The 19,581-nt window shown below is 38.4% G+C and overlaps 1 protein-coding gene across 2 annotated transcripts in view; it reads right to left on the reverse strand.

Moving 5' to 3' along the window:
- Positions 1-3,750: 3,750 nt before the first annotated feature.
- Positions 3,751-19,581, reverse strand: part of LOC139122778 (putative enoyl-CoA hydratase) — a 30,038-nt gene continuing 14,207 nt past the window's right edge. For both annotated transcript variants that reach the window (XM_070688484.1, XM_070688485.1), the window contains 4 exons: positions 6,530-6,656; positions 5,981-6,085; positions 4,965-5,111; positions 3,751-4,677 (listed from right to left, as the gene is read on the reverse strand). In XM_070688484.1, coding sequence (XP_070544585.1) covers positions 4,636-4,677; positions 4,965-5,111; positions 5,981-6,085; positions 6,530-6,656 — 421 coding nt within the window. In that variant the 3' untranslated portion in view covers positions 3,751-4,635. The remainder of the gene's footprint in view (positions 4,678-4,964; positions 5,112-5,980; positions 6,086-6,529; positions 6,657-19,581) is intronic.

Consider the following 19,581-nt stretch of genomic DNA (forward strand, 5'->3'; position numbering starts at 1 on the left):
AAACTCTCTCACAACATATCCTGGGTTGGTGTAGGTCACAAACTGAGAAAATTACCTAAAATATAAAAATTTGGGGGTTTCCCAACACTTTGAGCAGAAAATTTATCTAATAACATCCCTCGAGACTTTTGTACCAAATTACAAAGCTATCAGACAAGTAATTTTGAGAACAAGTTTTCTAATTGTCTTAAAAATACAAATTTGTATATTTCAGGACAATTTCCACATATCTAACTATTGTCATCCCTGGACATCTGTACACCAAATATAAAAGCTGTCTGTCCAGTGGCTTTAAAAAGAATATATTTTTAAGATTTTCTGACCAAAAATGACAAAAATTGCCCCAAAACAGTAATATTTCCAATTTTGTCGTAATTTCAACAATTAGAAGGGTAACACCCTTGCAAACGTCCAATCCAAATGTGAGAGCAATTGGGCTAGCGGTTTCAGAGAAGAAATTTTACTTAAAATGAGAAAAATAACCAAAACATTCAGCAAAAATACAAAATTCGAAATATCTTCACGATATTCATAAAACTGATTTTGATCAACCTTAGGAACCTGTATACCAAATATCAAAGCTATCAAATTAGTAGTTTTTGAATAAAATATTTTTGACCAAAAATTCGGAAAATTGCCCCAAAATTACAAATTTGAAAATTTCAATTCAATTTGTATAAACTTGACTGACGTCATCCTGAGGAACATGTATACCAACTTTCAAAGCAATCAGATGAGTGGTTTCAGAGAAAAACATTTTTTGACTAAAAACTGAAAAAATTACCTCAAAAATAGAAGCATGCAAATTTCATCCCAAATTTTAAACACCTAATTTAGAATACCTAAAGGAACCTGCACACCAAGTTTCAACCCAATCTGACCAACGGTTACAGAGTTTTAGCAATTTGCAGGGTTATTCCTTTTTTCCACTCATTTGCATATTTTTGACACTGACAAGTTCTTTTGAAAAAATTCACATCTCCACCCCTAGGTGCACCTGTACACCAAATACTAAGACAGTAGATGCTGCGGTTTAGGTGTTTTTAACGTGGTCGGACATACATACATACATACGTACATACATACAGACATACAGACATGCAAATCGGATGCAAATGAACTGATTCAGCTTATACGATAACCTCACATTGGTATACCAAATGTGAGCTAAAATCAACAGAGAAATACTTTAGCTGCCTTGAAACTTGCATTGGTGAATGTACGATCGATAAGAAACAAATGTCAAATTTTCCGTGATCATCTAGTTGAAAACAAGGCATCATTTTACAAGTGGTATAGCCACAAACTGGTGACTTTAAATCACCGTACGCGAAACACAGACGCCTTGAAATTATTGCACTGTGTATTTTGTACGGCGATTTGACGTCATCAGCTTGTGGCTATACCACTTGTAAAATGATGCCGACAAGAACGTTGACATTTGTGTCATCACAGAAACCTGGTTGAAAGAATGTGATTCAGCAGTAAGATCGGCTTGTCTCCCATCAGCATATAGCATCAGTGATCATCCAAGAGAAAACAGACCTGGAGGAGGAGTTGGTATAGTTTATCGTCAAGACTTGTTTGAATTATGAAGTGAGAAAGGTACGAGCAGGAGAGGAAGACTCGTTCGAATATGCAGGCTGGACAGTCATTCACAACAATACTACGATTAAAGGCGCCCTTCTCAATCCCTGGTTCTGGCATTAGCGAATGTGTCAACAGCACATTAACAGTTTGTCATTCTTTTGTTTTCCATTGAATATTTTATCAAGGAAATAATATTTATATTAGATAAATCTGATAATTGAGTGGGGGCTAGTGACGATATATAGACCTCCTTATTCAAGACTACAGCCGGTCCACGTGAATGTATTCTTGGGAGATTTTGAAAACTAACTCGATGAGACATTAGATTGCAATGTACATACAGACTGAAGTTAAACGGGGACAAAGCTGAAGTTTGGCGCTCGTCAGTTCTCTCAACTTGATTATGCAAATCTGATATTGTATGGAATACCGCGATACTTGTTCGATCGATTGCAGCGAGTACAGAATAATACCGCACGACTAGTAAAAGGTTTGAGAAAAAATGAGAGCATAACGCATTCTCTTAATGAGCTTCACTGGCTGCCTGTAAAGGTGAGAGTTGATTTTAAAGTAATTTTGCTAGTTTTTAAGGCCTTGAATGGCAAAGCACCTATGTATATTCAGGATTTGTTCACACCTACCAGCAATTCACATCACAATTTACATAACGGTAGTAGTTACAATCTTCTTGTACCTCATTCATTTAGCACACTCAACGACAGAGCGCTCACTATTTGTGGGCCAAAAGTATGGAACTCACTTGCCAGACCATTAAGGTTAACCACTGACATCGATCTTTATAAGCGTGAACTAAAACACATTTGTTTAAACAGTACTATAAATTGTAGAGACCAAATGCAATGTGCTTTTTCACTAATTGTGCTTCTTATTAACATTTTTAGCTCACCCGTTTAACATTGTATCCAGTTTTATTTTTCGTATTCAGTCGTGATTTTTAACTTGCAGACCTTTTTACTATAGAAATAACGGGCGACGCGCTGATCATTAACGTTTATTTGTGGGCAAGGGCGAGAGGAAAGCCAAAAATTAACGGGCGAGGCTTGCCGAGCCCGTTAATTTGGCTTTCCTCGAGCCCGCGCCCACAAATAAACGTTAATGGTCAGAGCGGAGTCTGTTATTTCCATTATATTATCAGCGAACCCAAGAAAACCGTCAAAATTTCCGAAAATTTCTGGAGCGAACGACAACTGGGCCCCAGAAACTGAGCAATACGCGACGCACTGTCACGAGCTATGAAAAATTGGCAAATCCGGAAATGTTTTCAGAAAAGAGTATCTCAACTTGACCTACAAGTGCTCCATTTTATTTTGTGATTGATTATGATTTACGTTTGAGCTATAAAGTTACGATACTTTGAGTTGTTAATCTTATTATTCATATTCACGGGCATGTAAACAAACCATTACTGTGTATTTGTGGTCAGTCACGTGGTTCAGCTCGACCAATCAAAATGCGACGGGCAGGGCATGGTAATATAATATGGTTTAATTTTTTGTGTGCAGCGCTTTTGAATATTTATGAATAGGAGAGGTGCTCTAGAAAATAAATAAAGTTTAACATTAAGTTAGACAGATAGACAGACAGACAGACAGACAGACAGACAGACAGACAGACAGACGGACGGATAGATGGACAGACACGGTACGATAAGCTCACGTGTTACACGTGAGCCAATAAAATGTTAATGGGGCAGTGCTCAACAAAAATAAAGATGAAGATTTACATGCAGTACAGATAATAAGTTAACTCAACAACTTTTGAGAGCAGAACATTATACCTTGAAGTGGTAATACATGTCTATTGACATTATTGAGGTCACATATCGCTGCAAAGGTGGATGGCCTACTTTGAAATCAAAGACTGACCTGTCCAACCTTGAGCATGCCAGTACATGTGATGTAGTACTGTTCATTGATATCTCCTTATCGCACAGAGGTCACCTTCAAATAAATTGACCGTACTGCCATTGACGTAGTCACCCTTTGTTACTGAGGTCGTCAAACTTTACTGTAAATGCACGGGGCTCAAATAACAAGACCTATATTTTTGAACTACCTTGCTCACTTTTAAAATGATTCCATGGTGCAGTTATTCACATGAATAAGAATAAGAATGGGAAAAACCACTTGAACATCTGTTAGGGGGACATTGAGAGATTTTTATTTATCATTTCAATGAACCCATTTTGAAAAAGACAATTTACATAGAATAGCTAAAATTTATCCTATATATGTTGTTAGGAAAAAGACACATTCAAGGCAAGAAAAAAGACATTTTTTCTTCACAGATTGTATAGTACTGTAGATATCTCATGATATATCCGGGTATTTCAAGCCGATTCCTCAGTGAAGTCTCAGTATGTTACCCATAGACAAACTTAAAGACAAAGTTTAAATTTTGACAGCATACTTAAAAGACCCGCTTCCTTTTCGTTTCCCATTTTCAAAAACTTTTAGAAAAATAATGTTGGTTGAGAGAGGAGACAGCCTTTCATGACAATCTTAAACAAGAGTGCTCTAAGTCATACAAAATACTTTGAGGCAAGCGGGGAGACTTGTCGTACCTGTTTTGTCAAAAGAATTGATTTTTATGAATAGATGTGACAGAAATTTACATTCTAACTTTTCTTAGAGAATGACCACATGGGTTTGCCATGAATAACTACCTATGCAAAAATATTACTAATAAATGTGGCATGTGTTGTACCTGCAGCCTTTTGTGTTTATTTAATGTTGAATCTTTGCAGGAACATATGAACATGCTTTTTACTGGATGTTATATTATAAGTAACTAGATGCTGCGTGTTGTTCTGAATGTGTAGGACCAAAAATATTACAGACAGGCAATCGTAACTGCTACAAATCTAAGATAATTGTGGGTAATTTATAGTACTGTAGATTAAACTAAATATATAATTTAATCCCAGGTGTTTGAAGAATATGATAGTCAATTTTACTTTCCATTGAACTGCTACATCTTCCCTCGAGTGCAATAACACCAAGAAGGGTGAAATGACCATAACTCTCACAGTTTAGAGTTTATGAGTCCAGGCCAGAGTGTGTCCCCCTGAAATTAAAGAAGAAATAAAAGATTTATAGATAGCAATTCTATCGCAGCTGTACCTTGACCAAATCAACAATAAAAAAGTCAAGTATGACTTCACGTATTTGTCTTGCAATGACTAAGATGAATGTGAACCTTGGTATTAATTTTCAGAACAAACATGATGTATTGATCAGTTGAGAGCATGGACTTTGCTTAGCAGTATTCTTTGTTGTGTCAGTATTATTTTATCTTGTATGTATGAACATAAAAAGACTTGTAAAATGCAAAATAAAAGAAGTATGCCCTACCCCAGAGTCCCTTTCAAGGACAGCTTTCTTAAAGCCAACTTCAACCATTCTTTTCTTGAACTGCATTCCTTCAGGGGTGTGTCTTGCCATTCCATCAAAAAGTGTAGCAAGTCTTTGAGTTGAAAACAAGCCCATTTGTTCGATAGCCTGGATGCGATATATGACAAAGATAGCGTCGATGACAGTGTGCTCCCATTTGCTCACATCAAAAATTGACGGACATGTTTACTGACTAGGAAGTGAATATGCAAGGTTTTAACATTTGCGACTTAATATGTTAAAGTCGTAAACTTCTTCGTTGCTGTACTGTAAACATAATCTGTCTGATGTCTAGTAAACTGCCTCTTTTCACATGTACTCCTGCCTTCTTGATACACCTCTTCAGTTGACCTCGAGTCATTGCCAATTGCATAACACCTTGATTCAATCATAGACAGTAGTCTCTACTGTCTATGATTCAATATATACATGTACTGAGGTCAACTTATCTCTTTTTAAAGGTTAAGAAGTGTAACACACAGAATTTATGCAAAGAGGCCTCAAGTAGATTTGACCAACTCCCATACAAAAAGAATGAACTTTTATGTCGTCGAGGGTCACTATCACGATTCTAGGTGACACATACGATTCAATAATCTTAGCTGAGGTATTAACAGTTCATGTTAAAATATCTCAGTGAGGGTTTTGTTGTGAAAACACGTTAAGGGAAAACAAGACACGTTATCTAGGTCATTAAGAGATATTGGCATTGACCAGAAACAAATCAAATTATTGTCTTGACTGTACTGTGAATGTGAACAAATACTGACCAAAAATTGATTTTTGCAGCTCTACCTTTCAATAACTGCAAGGCTTCCTGAAAATGAGTTCAACCACAGTTCAGCTAATTTGACAACATTAGGGATGTACCATGGTGGTGAAAGGGTTAATTTTAAGGTACTTGCGCCGAAATGTTATAGCCACTAAAAATAACACAGTGCAACCTTAGCTGTGAATGAACAGCAGGTCAAACATACATGATTGATGACTTGTTTTTGAAAGAAGAGTTGGTTGCTGGGCACATTCACCATTCTCTTTGCCAGTCTCTCCACTTCATCATCCAGTTGCTCCTCTGGAACTGCCTAAATTTTTTCACAATTGCCAGAAACAGTTGATAAAAACAAGGGAAAAAATGGGAAGTAACTGATATGGATTCTAGGGCTGTCCCAAGTATGTTCTCAGAACATCGACAAATGGAAATCTTAATTTTATTTTTCATCATTGAGGAAGTGCAACAGAATCATTTTATCTAAAAGTCTTTAATGTTATGTAATATTGAAAAAAATGCAAATAAATGCGTCATGTATCGCTATGTTTATTGTGAGTCATTGAATTTTGTGAATTTTCTTGGAATCGTCTTTTATTTCAGGGAAATATTTACCAACTACATTTCTCAAACGAAAGGTCTAATTTTTTTTCATAAATAGTAACATTTTGGTACCTTTTTGAAAATCTATGCCTGTATCTTGTTAGATGGTGAAAATACAACACTAAAACTGAATAAAAGTATCAAGTGAAGCCATTACCTTGAGAACAAGTCCTATTCTAGCAGCTTCTTCGCCATCTATCGAGTCACCAGTGAACAACATCCTCTTGGCTTTCTCTGCTCCAATTCTATAAACCCACATAGCAGTAATTGGACATCCAAACACTCTGTAACAGAGGCGATATCATAATAAGCTTTCGTACCACAACCACATATCTAGATTGTAAAAACTGTGGCGCTTACTCGGAGGGTCTATTTCTATACAAGCAAGAGTGTGCGACACCCGGTGACATTGAGATGTGTATGCATGCTGCCTTCTTGTCATTTACATTAATCTCCCTGAAAATGGTAGACAAATAATATATTTATGAAAGCATTTTCTATACAGGAAGATTATTTAACACGCCAACTAACACAGAAATCATCCTCACAAATGGCTGTATTCTTCCAGTTGAACGACAAAGTAGACAAATATTACTGACAAAATTCTATAAACGTTTACTTTTTACTATACAAAGAAACATTAATTGCAATTGGGGAATTCTAACAGCGACAATAGTCTTGCCATGAATTTATTTTAATATGCTCTGTTTCGGGGGTTTTACTATTTGGCCCTCTGTTTTACGCATTTAATTCAATCAACCTTGTCCAAAAAAACTTGTACATTACAGGCACGTTTAGCAAATACGCTAAAGAAAGAGTACTCATTTAGAGAAGAGTTTTGGTCAGTTGAAAATCTGCATCAAAACATGAAATTTCATCACAATTTCAAAGGAAAAGAGTGATTAGTTCGTAAGTTCAAGATATTTGATCAGTATTTTCGTTTATTTTGGCTATTTTATTTATTTTGCTAATTTGATGATTGTTCATGATTAACTTTGCTTGAACAACTCAAACTTACAACCAAGTAGCACTGCACTTATGCAAAATTTCTAGCTTTGACAGTTTTAAAAATTCTCTCCAATTTTCAAGCTAATAAATGCCCAGAATTTCAAGCTAATAAATGCCCAGAAAATGTAACTGAGTGGACACACAGAATACATATATATATATATATATATATATATATATATATATATTATATATATATATATATATATATATATATATAATATATATATATATATAATATATATATATATATATATATATATGTTCAGATGTTGCCATAAAGCCATTATGGCGATAACCGGGAGGGCACATTGTATACATTTTGTGTGTGTGTATGTGTGTGTGTGTGTGTGTGTGTATATATATATATATATATATATATATATATATATATATATATATATATATATATATATATATATATATAAGTAGTAAAATATTATTCCCTTCTGTGACAAATAAGAATTTTTACACCATTTTATTCATTTATCTAAAGGAAGTGAAGGAAAAATTAACCATCCATGTAACTAAAGTATGACCCTGACCTATATACGAACTCACGCGCAGCAGTGCATTGTCCTGAACTAAGCGGGGAAATTCCCTGCTGAGTCAGGTCCTGGACTTGCGCAATACAGTAGCTATGACTCACTATCAGTACATCTGTCGGATCATTTGTTAGATAGATTCCGACTGTGCTGCAGCTCTGTACAGCTCCTTAAGGGTTCCAGTGCTGATTTTTGTCTTCTGGATGTAAGTATATACTCGTTTTCTGGTTGTGTGAATTTACTATGTTTTTCCTACACCTATCGGAGCGAGATTTTCACCTATTTTATTCCCTCCCATACAGTAACCGTTCCGATCTTGAACACTGTTGCGCAATACCCCTATCGGGACGTTTCCAGTAGGGACTTTCGCAATACCACTTTCGCAATACCCTTCCAGTTGCTTAGCAACTTGTCACGTGGTTTCAGAGGTCTGAAAGTCTACAGTTTTCAGAAACATTTTCTACAGAATTTTTTCTGAATCTAACTTTCATATCCATTCAATCCATAATGTCTTAGGTATCTTTCCAGAGGTGGACTAAATCCTTCTTGTTTTTGAATTTCTAGCGCCTGATGAAATATGTCCTGAATAAGTTCTGACCCGTTTTCTGTTGTTGCACCTTTTTCTTGTATTTGTGTAAGCAGCTGTTTATATTGCACATAATAATGTTTATACTTTCTCTCGTCTCTTTGCTACACCCGTTTTCCCTTGTATCACATCAATAATAACACCTGGTATAGGAGTTAAAGCTAAAAGAACTGGAACTGTCGGAATTGCTGCTATGACAGCAGAACTTACAAGAATTCCCTTAGTAATATTGAGAGCCATATCAATTCGACCCATTAATTTGTAACTTCGTCGATATGCAGCGCTAGTTCTTTCGATATAGTCGGCCAATTGTTCAACGCTTTCAACAACTGAGATGTGCATTTTTTTACTGTATATGTAAGGGGGGATAAAAAATAATTGTAGTAATATAGAAATACAATATGGCAGAAGGAGGAGAAGATATACCACTCCAGGATTTCGATGATGCAAATTTAAATGATGATGATGATGACGCTACTGAAACATTCTATATAGAAGATAATGCCCTTGCAGAAGCTGATCCTTTCCTTGCTAGCTCAAGCGCGCGGAGCCCGCAGGTAGATCGTGTGATTGGACAGAGAGTAGAACTTGAAATAGATATGGCTGAACAATTCTTAGATGAGAATAATATTACTGATGAAGCAGCACGAAACGAATTAATTTTGAATGCAAATATTAAGAATGGAAAGCTGTATTATAAAAACCTCAAGCTATCAAAAACTATAGGACGTGGATTTAGATCACTCGAGACAGTAAAAAGAGAAGCGGGAGGATATGAATTTGTAAGTAAAGTATACAGTTTGAGGGGGAGCAGCGCAGAGCCCGAATTTGTTAGATCAACATTGTATTCTGAAGATGTGAAAAACGATAAAATACCGGCTGAGAAGATGACGCCAGAAGACATGGGTGTATACAAAGATGAACTGACATTCTTACGACAAGATGCTTCTGGTAATGCAGATAAAATACAAGCTTTTGAAAATAAAATCGAACAATGGAACAATCTAAACCCAGAATATAGAGCTATTAATGATGAATTAAGGATTGCGAATATGCGTCTTGGCGAGCTTAACAATGAAAAAGTTAAAATAAGGCTAGAGAAAAGAGAAGTTGAAAAACAATTAAAGGAAATTCCTGTAGAACACACCCAAGCAAAAGAAAAAGCTGAAAACTACTAGCTGAACTCATAACAAGAGAAGCTAAAATTGACAATCGAATTGAATACAAAATGGTAAAGATTAGCGGGGCACGTGAAAGTCTGGCTACGACTAGGTCTCTTCGTGATGTAATTTCCGATCCAGAATTGCTGAAGCTAACAGAGTTATTTAAACGAAATGGTATAACAATACGCTGCAATACTGACTGCCCTTGGAATGATAATATCAACAATTGCCCTGGCTGTAACTAAAGTAGGAGGAGGGGGAGCAGGAACTGGAGCAAACGCAGGAGGTTCAGGTCCGCCCAAAGTATATACAAAAGCGAAAGAAATTGTAAAGCAATTTGGCGAATGGTTAAAAACATTGGCCGCAAAAAGTGCTGCTGCAATACCAGGTTTAATCGGCTCCCTGTCAGTTTTCTATTAAAAACAGCAGTTTCTATTAAAAACAGCAGGATCGGTGGTTGGATTTGTTGGAGAACAGCTATGGATATTTTTGACTGGATTAACATTAGTCATTATAAATAAAATTATGTACTAATATATGGCCCCGCATGTTTGGTGAAAAGAATATTGCAAAGTTTCTTTCTAAAAATAAAGACCTGTTTGGTTTCTCTGTCGAATTGGAATGGTGCAAACTTCGTGCGGGTAAATCGCCATATCCTTCGAGCAAATCCAGGTGTCCGACTCAAAGATGATAATCTATATCATAACATTTTAGCTTCGTGAAGGAATGTCAAAAGACTAACTTCTTTAAGCGACTAGAATTCATAAACGTCTTTCAGGAGATTGACAATGATGAAATGGAAGTCCAACATCTCCAAGAATATTGGGTTCTTCGATTGATTCGCGACACAGGCAATCGATTTATCTTTCAGGCAGACGGAAATATTTACGTAAAGATGTGATTTTTTCTTCTAAGTCATTATATACACGAAGTGAAACTTAATTTTCTTTTCAACTGTAATTTCTTTTTTTCTTCTACTATATACATTACACAAAATGGGGTACGATAGATCATTATTACCGACTTTCAGCAACCGAATACCGAAGGGAACGAAGTCAGAAAGAACTCATCATGTGATTGCTCATAATCCAACTGTGGCAGATCCAGGCCAGACACTTATCATACGATGTCCAAAGTTAGAAAGCGGAGTAGTACTAGTTCCAGATACTTTCGACCTGGTTTTGATCTCGAAGTAACGGGACATGAATATAACCGAGTAGTACAAAATGTTGCAAAAAATTTGGTGGAGCGTATGGTTCTCAAATTTGAGGGTCAGGCACTTTTCAATTTGAATAAATATAACCTTATTGAATGTTATCGCGATCTCTTCAAACATAAAAAGGAGAGAACGAACATGACACTGTACGGAATTCAGAACGAAAATCTAAGAAAATTAAGAAGTGGTGCGACCGATGCAGATGCCGCCGTCGTGAACGATATGTTACTTTTCGACACATATAAAACAAAATATGCTATTCGTCTCACTCACCCCCTAATAACAGGTCATGGAGTTGCATATCCAAAAGCGTTAGGGAGTCATATTGAATGGGAATTACGTTGGCACCCGCCTCCCAATTACTTGTCAGTAATCAGGTTGTTACAGCCAATTATAAATAATAAAAAACATTCAAATGGAATACGAAACAATAACTGACCCCGAACTCGCAGGGTCAACTGCTGGTTATTACAACGTGGGAAAAGTTTTCCTTTACGAGCATATACATTATTCTAGAATAATACCATTCAAAGAATCGGACACGGTTATCAATGAAAATATAAATGTGCCACGACGTAGCATTAGAGGTATCGTTATTACTCTTCACTAAAAATCAGAATCAGACAGAACTGAACAGTGAACTTTTCTTTAACCCCTCCATTGAATCTGTGTCTGTATCAATCGAAGGTATTGCAAATAAAGTGTACGCTCAGAAGATGATACCAGACAATTTTGGAAAGAAACACGACGGTATTTTGCTGAAGATAAAGATTGGTGTGAAATTGATATAGATGAGGTCGATTATTTGAAGAATAAATTCTGTCTGTTTATCGATCTGCGTAGTTTTAAAGATATTGAATTTCATGGAAATGGTCTTAGAGTAATGAACACAAAGGACGGAATTACAACTTGAAGATTCTGAAGAAAGATGCCTCGTTGGGGTGGCGACGACGCTCACGAATGATAATATATTTGCCCACGTTTATGTTATCAGTGATGCCCAGGTATCTGTTGAAAATAGTAGATTAAAGTCTTTACAATATTAAACCGTAACGTAGGTCATTCCTATCGGATCTGTTTCTGCCAACCATTCGCCCGTGTCCAGATCGTATAACTGCACACGCTTGATATCATTTGGCGCCATCATGATTTTACTACGCTTTTCACTACGGATTTCTCCAGCCTTTTTCCGTACAAACTGTACAAATTGTGCCTGCTCGGGCTCCTTCCTAGTTTTAAACAGATCCTTATAGTCTTCAAAGTTCAAATGTTTTCTAACACAAACATCTTTCACCCTTTATTTTTTTTCGTCTCGGAAGTTGAGTTCGAAAAGCATACACTTTCGAGCGTATGCCGACAAAATCAAGAATAGGTACACCATTCAACTCATCTTTAAATTTACCTATCACTTTTTATTAATCTTCGGAAAGTTGGGCCCACTCATCCCACTAGTATCGTAGATCGACTCCTTACCATTCTTTTCCACATCTTCCCGAACTATATCATTGAAAGTTACGTCCGGGTCCGGGAGGGGCACACTGTAAACAAAACTGTCAGTATCCATGTAGGCTAATCGTATTCCAGGGAACCGCTTTCGAAAGTAATTGTAATGCGTCTCATACATAAGCAGCTTAGAAAGTTCCAGTACTGCGGCGCCGATGAAAACTGGTTTTACATATCTATGCTCATCCGTTTTCAGTTCCAGTAGGGACACTGTCGCAGGAATCGTCCATCCTTTTGGAAGTTATGAAAGTTGTATGTTTCGTCTTTGGATTATACTTCTCAATCTTTTTACGACCACTATCCGTACCGTTCCGGTCCGAAACAAATTAAAGTCTCTGTACTTTCGAACATCCTCTATCATCTTACCGAACATCGCGTTATTCATCAGCTTATAGAAATTCTTTTCAAAATCTGTCGTCCCCTTTGTCCTCATTTCAGTGTTAAAGTCAATATATGTTTGAGACATGGAGCTTCATCGAAAGCAAGCACCCGATAAATCTTTTTTAATCTCATTCCCATCCGAAGATAGAATTCCAGCAACTTGTAGTGTAAGATGTATCTCTCTCTGTCCAACACACTTGTAATCAGTCGAGTGCCCTGCCTATCAGGAAATTCATAGTGATGCGGTGCTAATGGCAAATCGCTGTGTTCTTTATGTAATTCGGCGGGATATTCTAAGTCTACTTCTAGAAAACTTGGTGGAAAGGTGGCGCCAGGTCCCCACGCTCCGCCAGCTCCGCCCCCTTCTTCCCATTCCTCCCACTCTTCCATCGTCATCCAATGAAGTCCGCCCGTAGGCATTGCCTGACTCATTGCCCATCCGTAAAGATTATTAGCATCGAGATATTTTATTTCGGTCACCGGCTTCTCTGGATCCCAGTTCCCACCAGCGGCCCCATCAGGCTCATCTGTTGCATAAGCTGGATGATTTGTCTGTAAATAATGAATATTACACTGGCTGATACCGCCTCTAATTCCCCTTTGAATGAAAGTCATCTGCTCAGCATCTTGAATGAGTTTAAATTTATTACCTGTGTAAAGTAACATAGCATCCCATGTCAAGCCGGGCGCTGACATGTAATGGGCCGGATCTAACTTATATGCCCTTAAACATGTGTCGCGGAAATTTTCGAATATATTTGCAAGAAGTAGAACGTCAGTCTCACAATAGAATTCCATATAATCACGAATCGTCTTACATCCAACTTCATCCCATACTCGCAAAGCATGTTCGTAATCGACCTCTGAAATCCCCTCTTCCGTCAATTCGCTATAAAATTTGCCCCTCTCCGGGAGCTCCTCCTCTTCTAGTCTGTCAACAGAGTCTAAATATTCGTAGGGGAAGAAACCTTTCGCCCTTTGAATGTTCGGGTACGAAAGTGGTACCGTCCACCCATCCTCCGGCACAGTCGTTGCCAACTTCGCCAATGACCCCATCATCAACTGAGCACTATCCATAAACTTTATAGAAAAGAAACGTTTCTTTATCTCCCTCTCCCCATCGACAACAATTGAGGCACTAAAAATAAATGTTTTCGAGAGACCCATAATTCCTCCATTGCTCGTCTTAGCTATGATTTTAGGCTCTGGTCCGGAACCATCATCATCTATTTCATGTAATTCTTTCAAAATAAAAGAACCATCGTATCCCTTGAGGTTGTGAAAGTAGATAGGAATGGTTCTCGACGGCCGGCATCCCTCGCAATAGAAGGTTGCCCCCTCCCTCGCTACTCGGTATCCTGCCGGCTCTCCACATGCAATACAGACTGGATTGTCGTAATTAGAAGGATCTTTTATCTTTACAATTTTCCAATAATACGATTTCGAATAATACTCGGCCCGTTCTTTCATATCTTTTAGAAATTCTGTAACACAGGAGAGACCTGTGAATGTTCTTTTACCATAAACTTTTGGCCTCGTTCCGAAGGCGCCCCACCGTTCCACCATAACATACGAAAGACAAATTGGAATATGTCGACCGGTCCCCTTCTCAATAATTGCCTCAGTATCTGCATAGACGACGTAGGGAGAAGGAACCTTCTTCCGATGTCCTTCGAATTGACATACTTCCTTAGGAAAACCTGGCTGGGCGTCGTCTGTTCCACAGTATACCTGATGTTCTTCTAATTCTTCTGTTGACTTAAAACCTCTTTTACAAACCAGGCAAATACACTTCCTTCTGTGCTTATTCTTACGATTAGTATGAGAATTAAGAAGACGATTTAACGAAGTAATTGGCACGAAGTGACCGTCTCTTCCCTCCCCACCAACTATCAGTAATATATTTGCTACCCGTCCCGCTCCCCCCTCGGCTCTGCTATATAACACAGTTATGTCTGACGGGTCGGGATCGGACTCATAGATCTGAAACACTTGAAGTTGGACTCCCGGATTTTGCTGCTCGAAGCGCCTGAATACAGTCAGATCGGCGGGCGTAGGAAAGGGAATACCTTCCCAACAGTAGTCAGCCATAAATGGGGCGTACGTATTCCATTTTCTCCTTACCTGACCACCCCTCTTTTCACGAAACTCGGGATCGCTCAACTTTATACTTGCTACGACGGCATACTGAAAACAATTCTCAGCCCCCACCGGTAGAATAAGATCGCTAACACAATGCTTATTTTTTAACCATCCGGAAGTTTGACTGCGCCAGCCCGCACCGAGTAAAACTTCTACTAGAATTACTTCAAATTAAGTATCTCCTCGAGAACGAGGCCAGAACCCTCAACATTTTCAATTGTTTCAAGCATAAGGTCGTAGCGATCTATTAATTGTTGCCCCACATCCGCCCCTCTTACATCTTTTGTGTATGTATCTTTTAATTTAACATGCAATGTACGATTTTGTGTATTACCAGTTTTCGGATCCGATAATTTGACTTCCATTTCAGTATAAACAGAGTACATCTTTCTTTCTTTGACCATACCTTCAATATCCACCAGCTCCCCGATATCCTTGACTCGCTTGACTTCAGGAAATTCTTTTCGTAAAACTGCTCCCTTGAATGCTGTATGTAATCGACGGGCCATAATAATCTTTATGATATATACTATCCTAAAATTTTTAAAATGAAAAATAATTATTCTATGATAGTCATCAAAATCCACTATAATATTTTTGTCAGCATTTATTTGTTTATATATCTCACCTAATCTTTCTAAGTCGACTAGTTCTTCCGCATCTTGAATTTCTGGTTTATTAGGCGCAGCACAAAATAACCTCTCAACAGTGAAAGAAAGAGCACGCTTACTTAAGCGCGGTTTAAATGCTAAGAATTCTATCTTACTACCTTTCCGGATATTACGAGGTACAATAGCAGGATTTTCTCGGACTGGCAATGGGCTCACTGTTTTAAAAGCACAGTCAATTTCTTGAACCATATCAATACATGTAGCGAAATCGTCCCCTCTTTTAAACCGAAATTTAAAATACTTTATCTGTGCCTCGCTCCCTCGCTTCTGATACACTTTAGATGGATTGTAAAATCCAGTAGTATTCTTGGAGTGAGCGGCCAGGCTTGCAGCATAACTTTTAGCAGTAGATGCATCGAAACTTTCACCTAGGGTACGGAATATTATTAAATCGGTAAACTTTTGAAGACTCGGTTGCCAACTGACACACATTTCATCGCATGTAGCAGGATCTTTAGAACCGTACTTAGGTCCGATGGGGAAAACTACTTCTAGCTCACTGTCTACGTATATGAAAGGATCTACCAAATATTCTTCAAATATGAGTTTGCCGTCACTGATTCGGACGCCTTCTCCGGTTTCAAGTATTTTTATTGCAGTTGAAATAGAAAGGATTGTCATTGTCTTATCGTATATATCTTAATAAAAATAATTTAAAAAAAATTTTTTTCTATGATATAGTATCCCAAAATGTCATACATATTCATAAATGGACCAACTGGAAGTGGTAAGAGTTACGATGCAATAAATTTGGCGGAGACTCACGTACCAGAATTTGACACTAGTTTTTCCAGCAACATTGCCGACTTTTATAATGGGCGCCACGTTTCGATTGCCGATTTTCAGAACCAGTTTATAGAACATACGCTTAGTTTACAATGTCAGGCTGGGAGGAGGAGGATCTCCCTCCCTTCGGAACGCTACATTATTTGTGACTCTTCCATAATTCAACATCTGACTTTTTCTAGAATCCGGGCGTGGCAGCGGAAGAAAAAAAGATTGTTTCTAGAGCATTTGACCATTTACATAGTTTCATTATCATATTCAAAGATATGCCTTGGGATTATTGCAGGCGGAATGTGTTGACTCGAGCCAGGTCGTACGAAATAACCGCCTAAAAGAACTAGAAGAGATTCACAACAAGTTCAAACAGACTTTCTTAGAAATTTGCCACGACTACAGGCTTCCATGTTTGGTAATTCGGAACGCTCTTACGCCCCTCGTTCTCAATAATATACTTAATCCAACAATTGATACCGAGACAGTCGGACCAGTAGAATATCCACGAGCTTTTGACTTTGGAATTGCATGGAGCGGCGGCAGCCAGGGATTTTTAATAGACGGTTTCAGCAAGGAGGAACTTGAAAAAGCGTACTTCCCACCTTGTGAAGAACAACTAAAACAACCTCGAGTCTCACTAAAGAACCTACGCAAACTTCTTAACGCTTGTGAATCTGTGCACGCTTATAATGCTTCTTTTGACTTACGGGCACTTGATATGATGAAAAGGGTGGACTTTGAAGTTACTTGTCTATGGCTCATGTCAGTTGTGTACATTATACTTCAACCAGAACTTATCGATAAAGCTGAAAAAGGGGGACTCGAGAGAACGGACTGTGGTAACATGAGAAGTCGTTTTGAAGATCTTGCAAACTTAATATGTTCAGGAACTGAGATACCACCTCATCCACATACTGCCGAAAAAGATGCAATAAGTGAACATTACTTACGACAGTACATGATAAATACTTGGCCAGGTGGTTGGAAGAATAATGGTAAGCTGTCACTTTCAGCTTTCAAGAAATTAAGACTTTTTCCATGGTACTTATTGAGTAACTTTCGTAAATACTTACGTTAGTACTTGCGTTAGTACTTACGTAGTACTTACGTTAGTACTTGACAAGTACCAACACAGGAACTTACGAAGTACTCCTTCGGAACGTTACGAAGTTCTAATAACATTTTCCTCTGGTTCCCAACTATTGAAACTTTCTGGATAACCTTTCCATTTTATCAGATAATATTTCTTTCCTCTAATTTTTTTCGTCTTCAAAATTCGTTCTACTCTGTACAGCTCGTCGGCTCCCCGTTCCGAAAGGGCGCTCTGAAGTTCATCGGAGTAGAAAGTGCCGAGTATTTCCTCTCCATTCAGATCTTTTATTTTGTAAACTGGTGGCGTTCCCAGTCCAGCCGCATACACAACTTTTGAAACCACGAAAATCTCCTCTGTCCAATTTGGTAAATATCCTTTCTTAAAAGTGGTCTTGTATTTTGTAATTCGAACCCGTTCTCCCGGCTTGAATTCAGGGTTAACTCCCCCGGCTGCCAACTCAGGACCGAATAGTGTATAAAATGCCTGCCAATCGTTCTCCTCTGTTACGTCCCTGGGTTTCATTTTGATACTTCCGTGAACGGTGTTATTGTAATTCTCAAGAAGGTGGGGTAGAATGGGGAGCCAGGAACGTGTCTGTTTATATGTAAAGTATTTCCACATCATCGTCTTGAGGGTCCGATTAAAACGTTCAACAACGCTAGCTTTTTTGTCACTGTAGGTGTGAAACCAGTGAATTCCCGCCTCCTGGAGCCACCCCTGCATTTTTCGATTAGTAAATTCCCGTCCCTCATCTGTCTGAAGTTTGTCGGCCTTCTCCCAGATTTCTTAATCACGTCTTGTAGCGCCTGTAACGTATCATCAGCCGTTTTTGACTGTATCGGCCTGGCCCATGCATATTTGCTTAGCACATCGATTACTGTTAGCATGTATCGAATGTTACGGTTCTCTTTTGCGAACGGGGGAGGGAATTCCACGAGATCCGCTTGCCATTGAGAGTCTATCGATGTTACGAAAACGCGCCGGCCCGTAGCACGAGTACGAGGGACCGGTTTATGTAGATTATAGGTTAGCTGAGTTTTTAACCAGTCCTGCACCTCTTTCTTAGTGACGTGGAGTCCGCTGGCCCGTGCTGCATCATACAATTTTTGTACACCTCCAAAACCAGTTTTCGGGTTGTAATATAATCTCTAAGAGTTCCTTCAGCTTCCATAATTGCTATATTATACGAAAAATTTTATGCCGTACGGATGCTGTAAACGAAATACTAGTTTACTGAATTGTGTATTTTGCAATCGACTGATTAGTGAATCTGCCTTCTGTTTTGACATCCTCATTCCATATTGTTTTATAATAGTGTTGTTGTCTATCTTGCTCGGTGTGAATAGTACTAACATCTGTATGTTTTCCCTGAATGGTTTACTAATACTAGTATATTGTTGAGTCAGAACCCAGACAGATAATCTGTCGTGTCTTGAGCTGAAAGCAATTTTGACTAAATTGTCACTGCGCTTCTTTATATCTTTGGACGCGGCGCAGTCGTCGAGTACTATTAAAGTGTTTGTACCAGCCCATTCGTTCCGTACGTAGGCTAGTGTATCATCCACAGCATCGAGTCCGACCGGAAACACAAATACGTTGTCATCTGTGAAAATGAATCTTTTATTGTACGTTTCATTGTTCATGAATGTCGGACAAATGAAAACTACATATTCAAATTTCCTTAAGTACGGACCGGTGAGGAGGTCCATTACAAATTCTGTTTTGCCAGAACCTATCGGTCCAGTTATAATCATGTTGAATGGTGGGGTAGCGTATATTGACATTTCCTCCGGATCTATATATTGTACACAATAGTAATAAATATTGCTAAAGATAACAAACCAATTTTGCCGAATTCGTGAATAGGGTCTGCAGATGCTGCCCGTTCCGGGGGGAGGGGAGGGGAGGGGAGGGGAGGGGATCCCGACTCGTATCAGTCGCTCCTCCGACCTTACGCTCGTCCTGCCACTTCACAGGATCCTCCCCTCCTTCCATCTCGTGTACAGCACTTTCTCGAACTTCCGTGTTTATATCACCATTCACCCCGAAGGCCATAGATTCTGTTGCGTATTGCAATTCATTATTATAACCTGAGATTGCCGGGCCCGAAAGAATAACCAT

The sequence above is a fragment of the Ptychodera flava genome, chromosome 22 (genome assembly GCF_041260155.1).
Source record: "Ptychodera flava strain L36383 chromosome 22, AS_Pfla_20210202, whole genome shotgun sequence".
In the NCBI taxonomy this organism is placed as follows: Eukaryota; Metazoa; Hemichordata; class Enteropneusta; family Ptychoderidae; genus Ptychodera; species Ptychodera flava.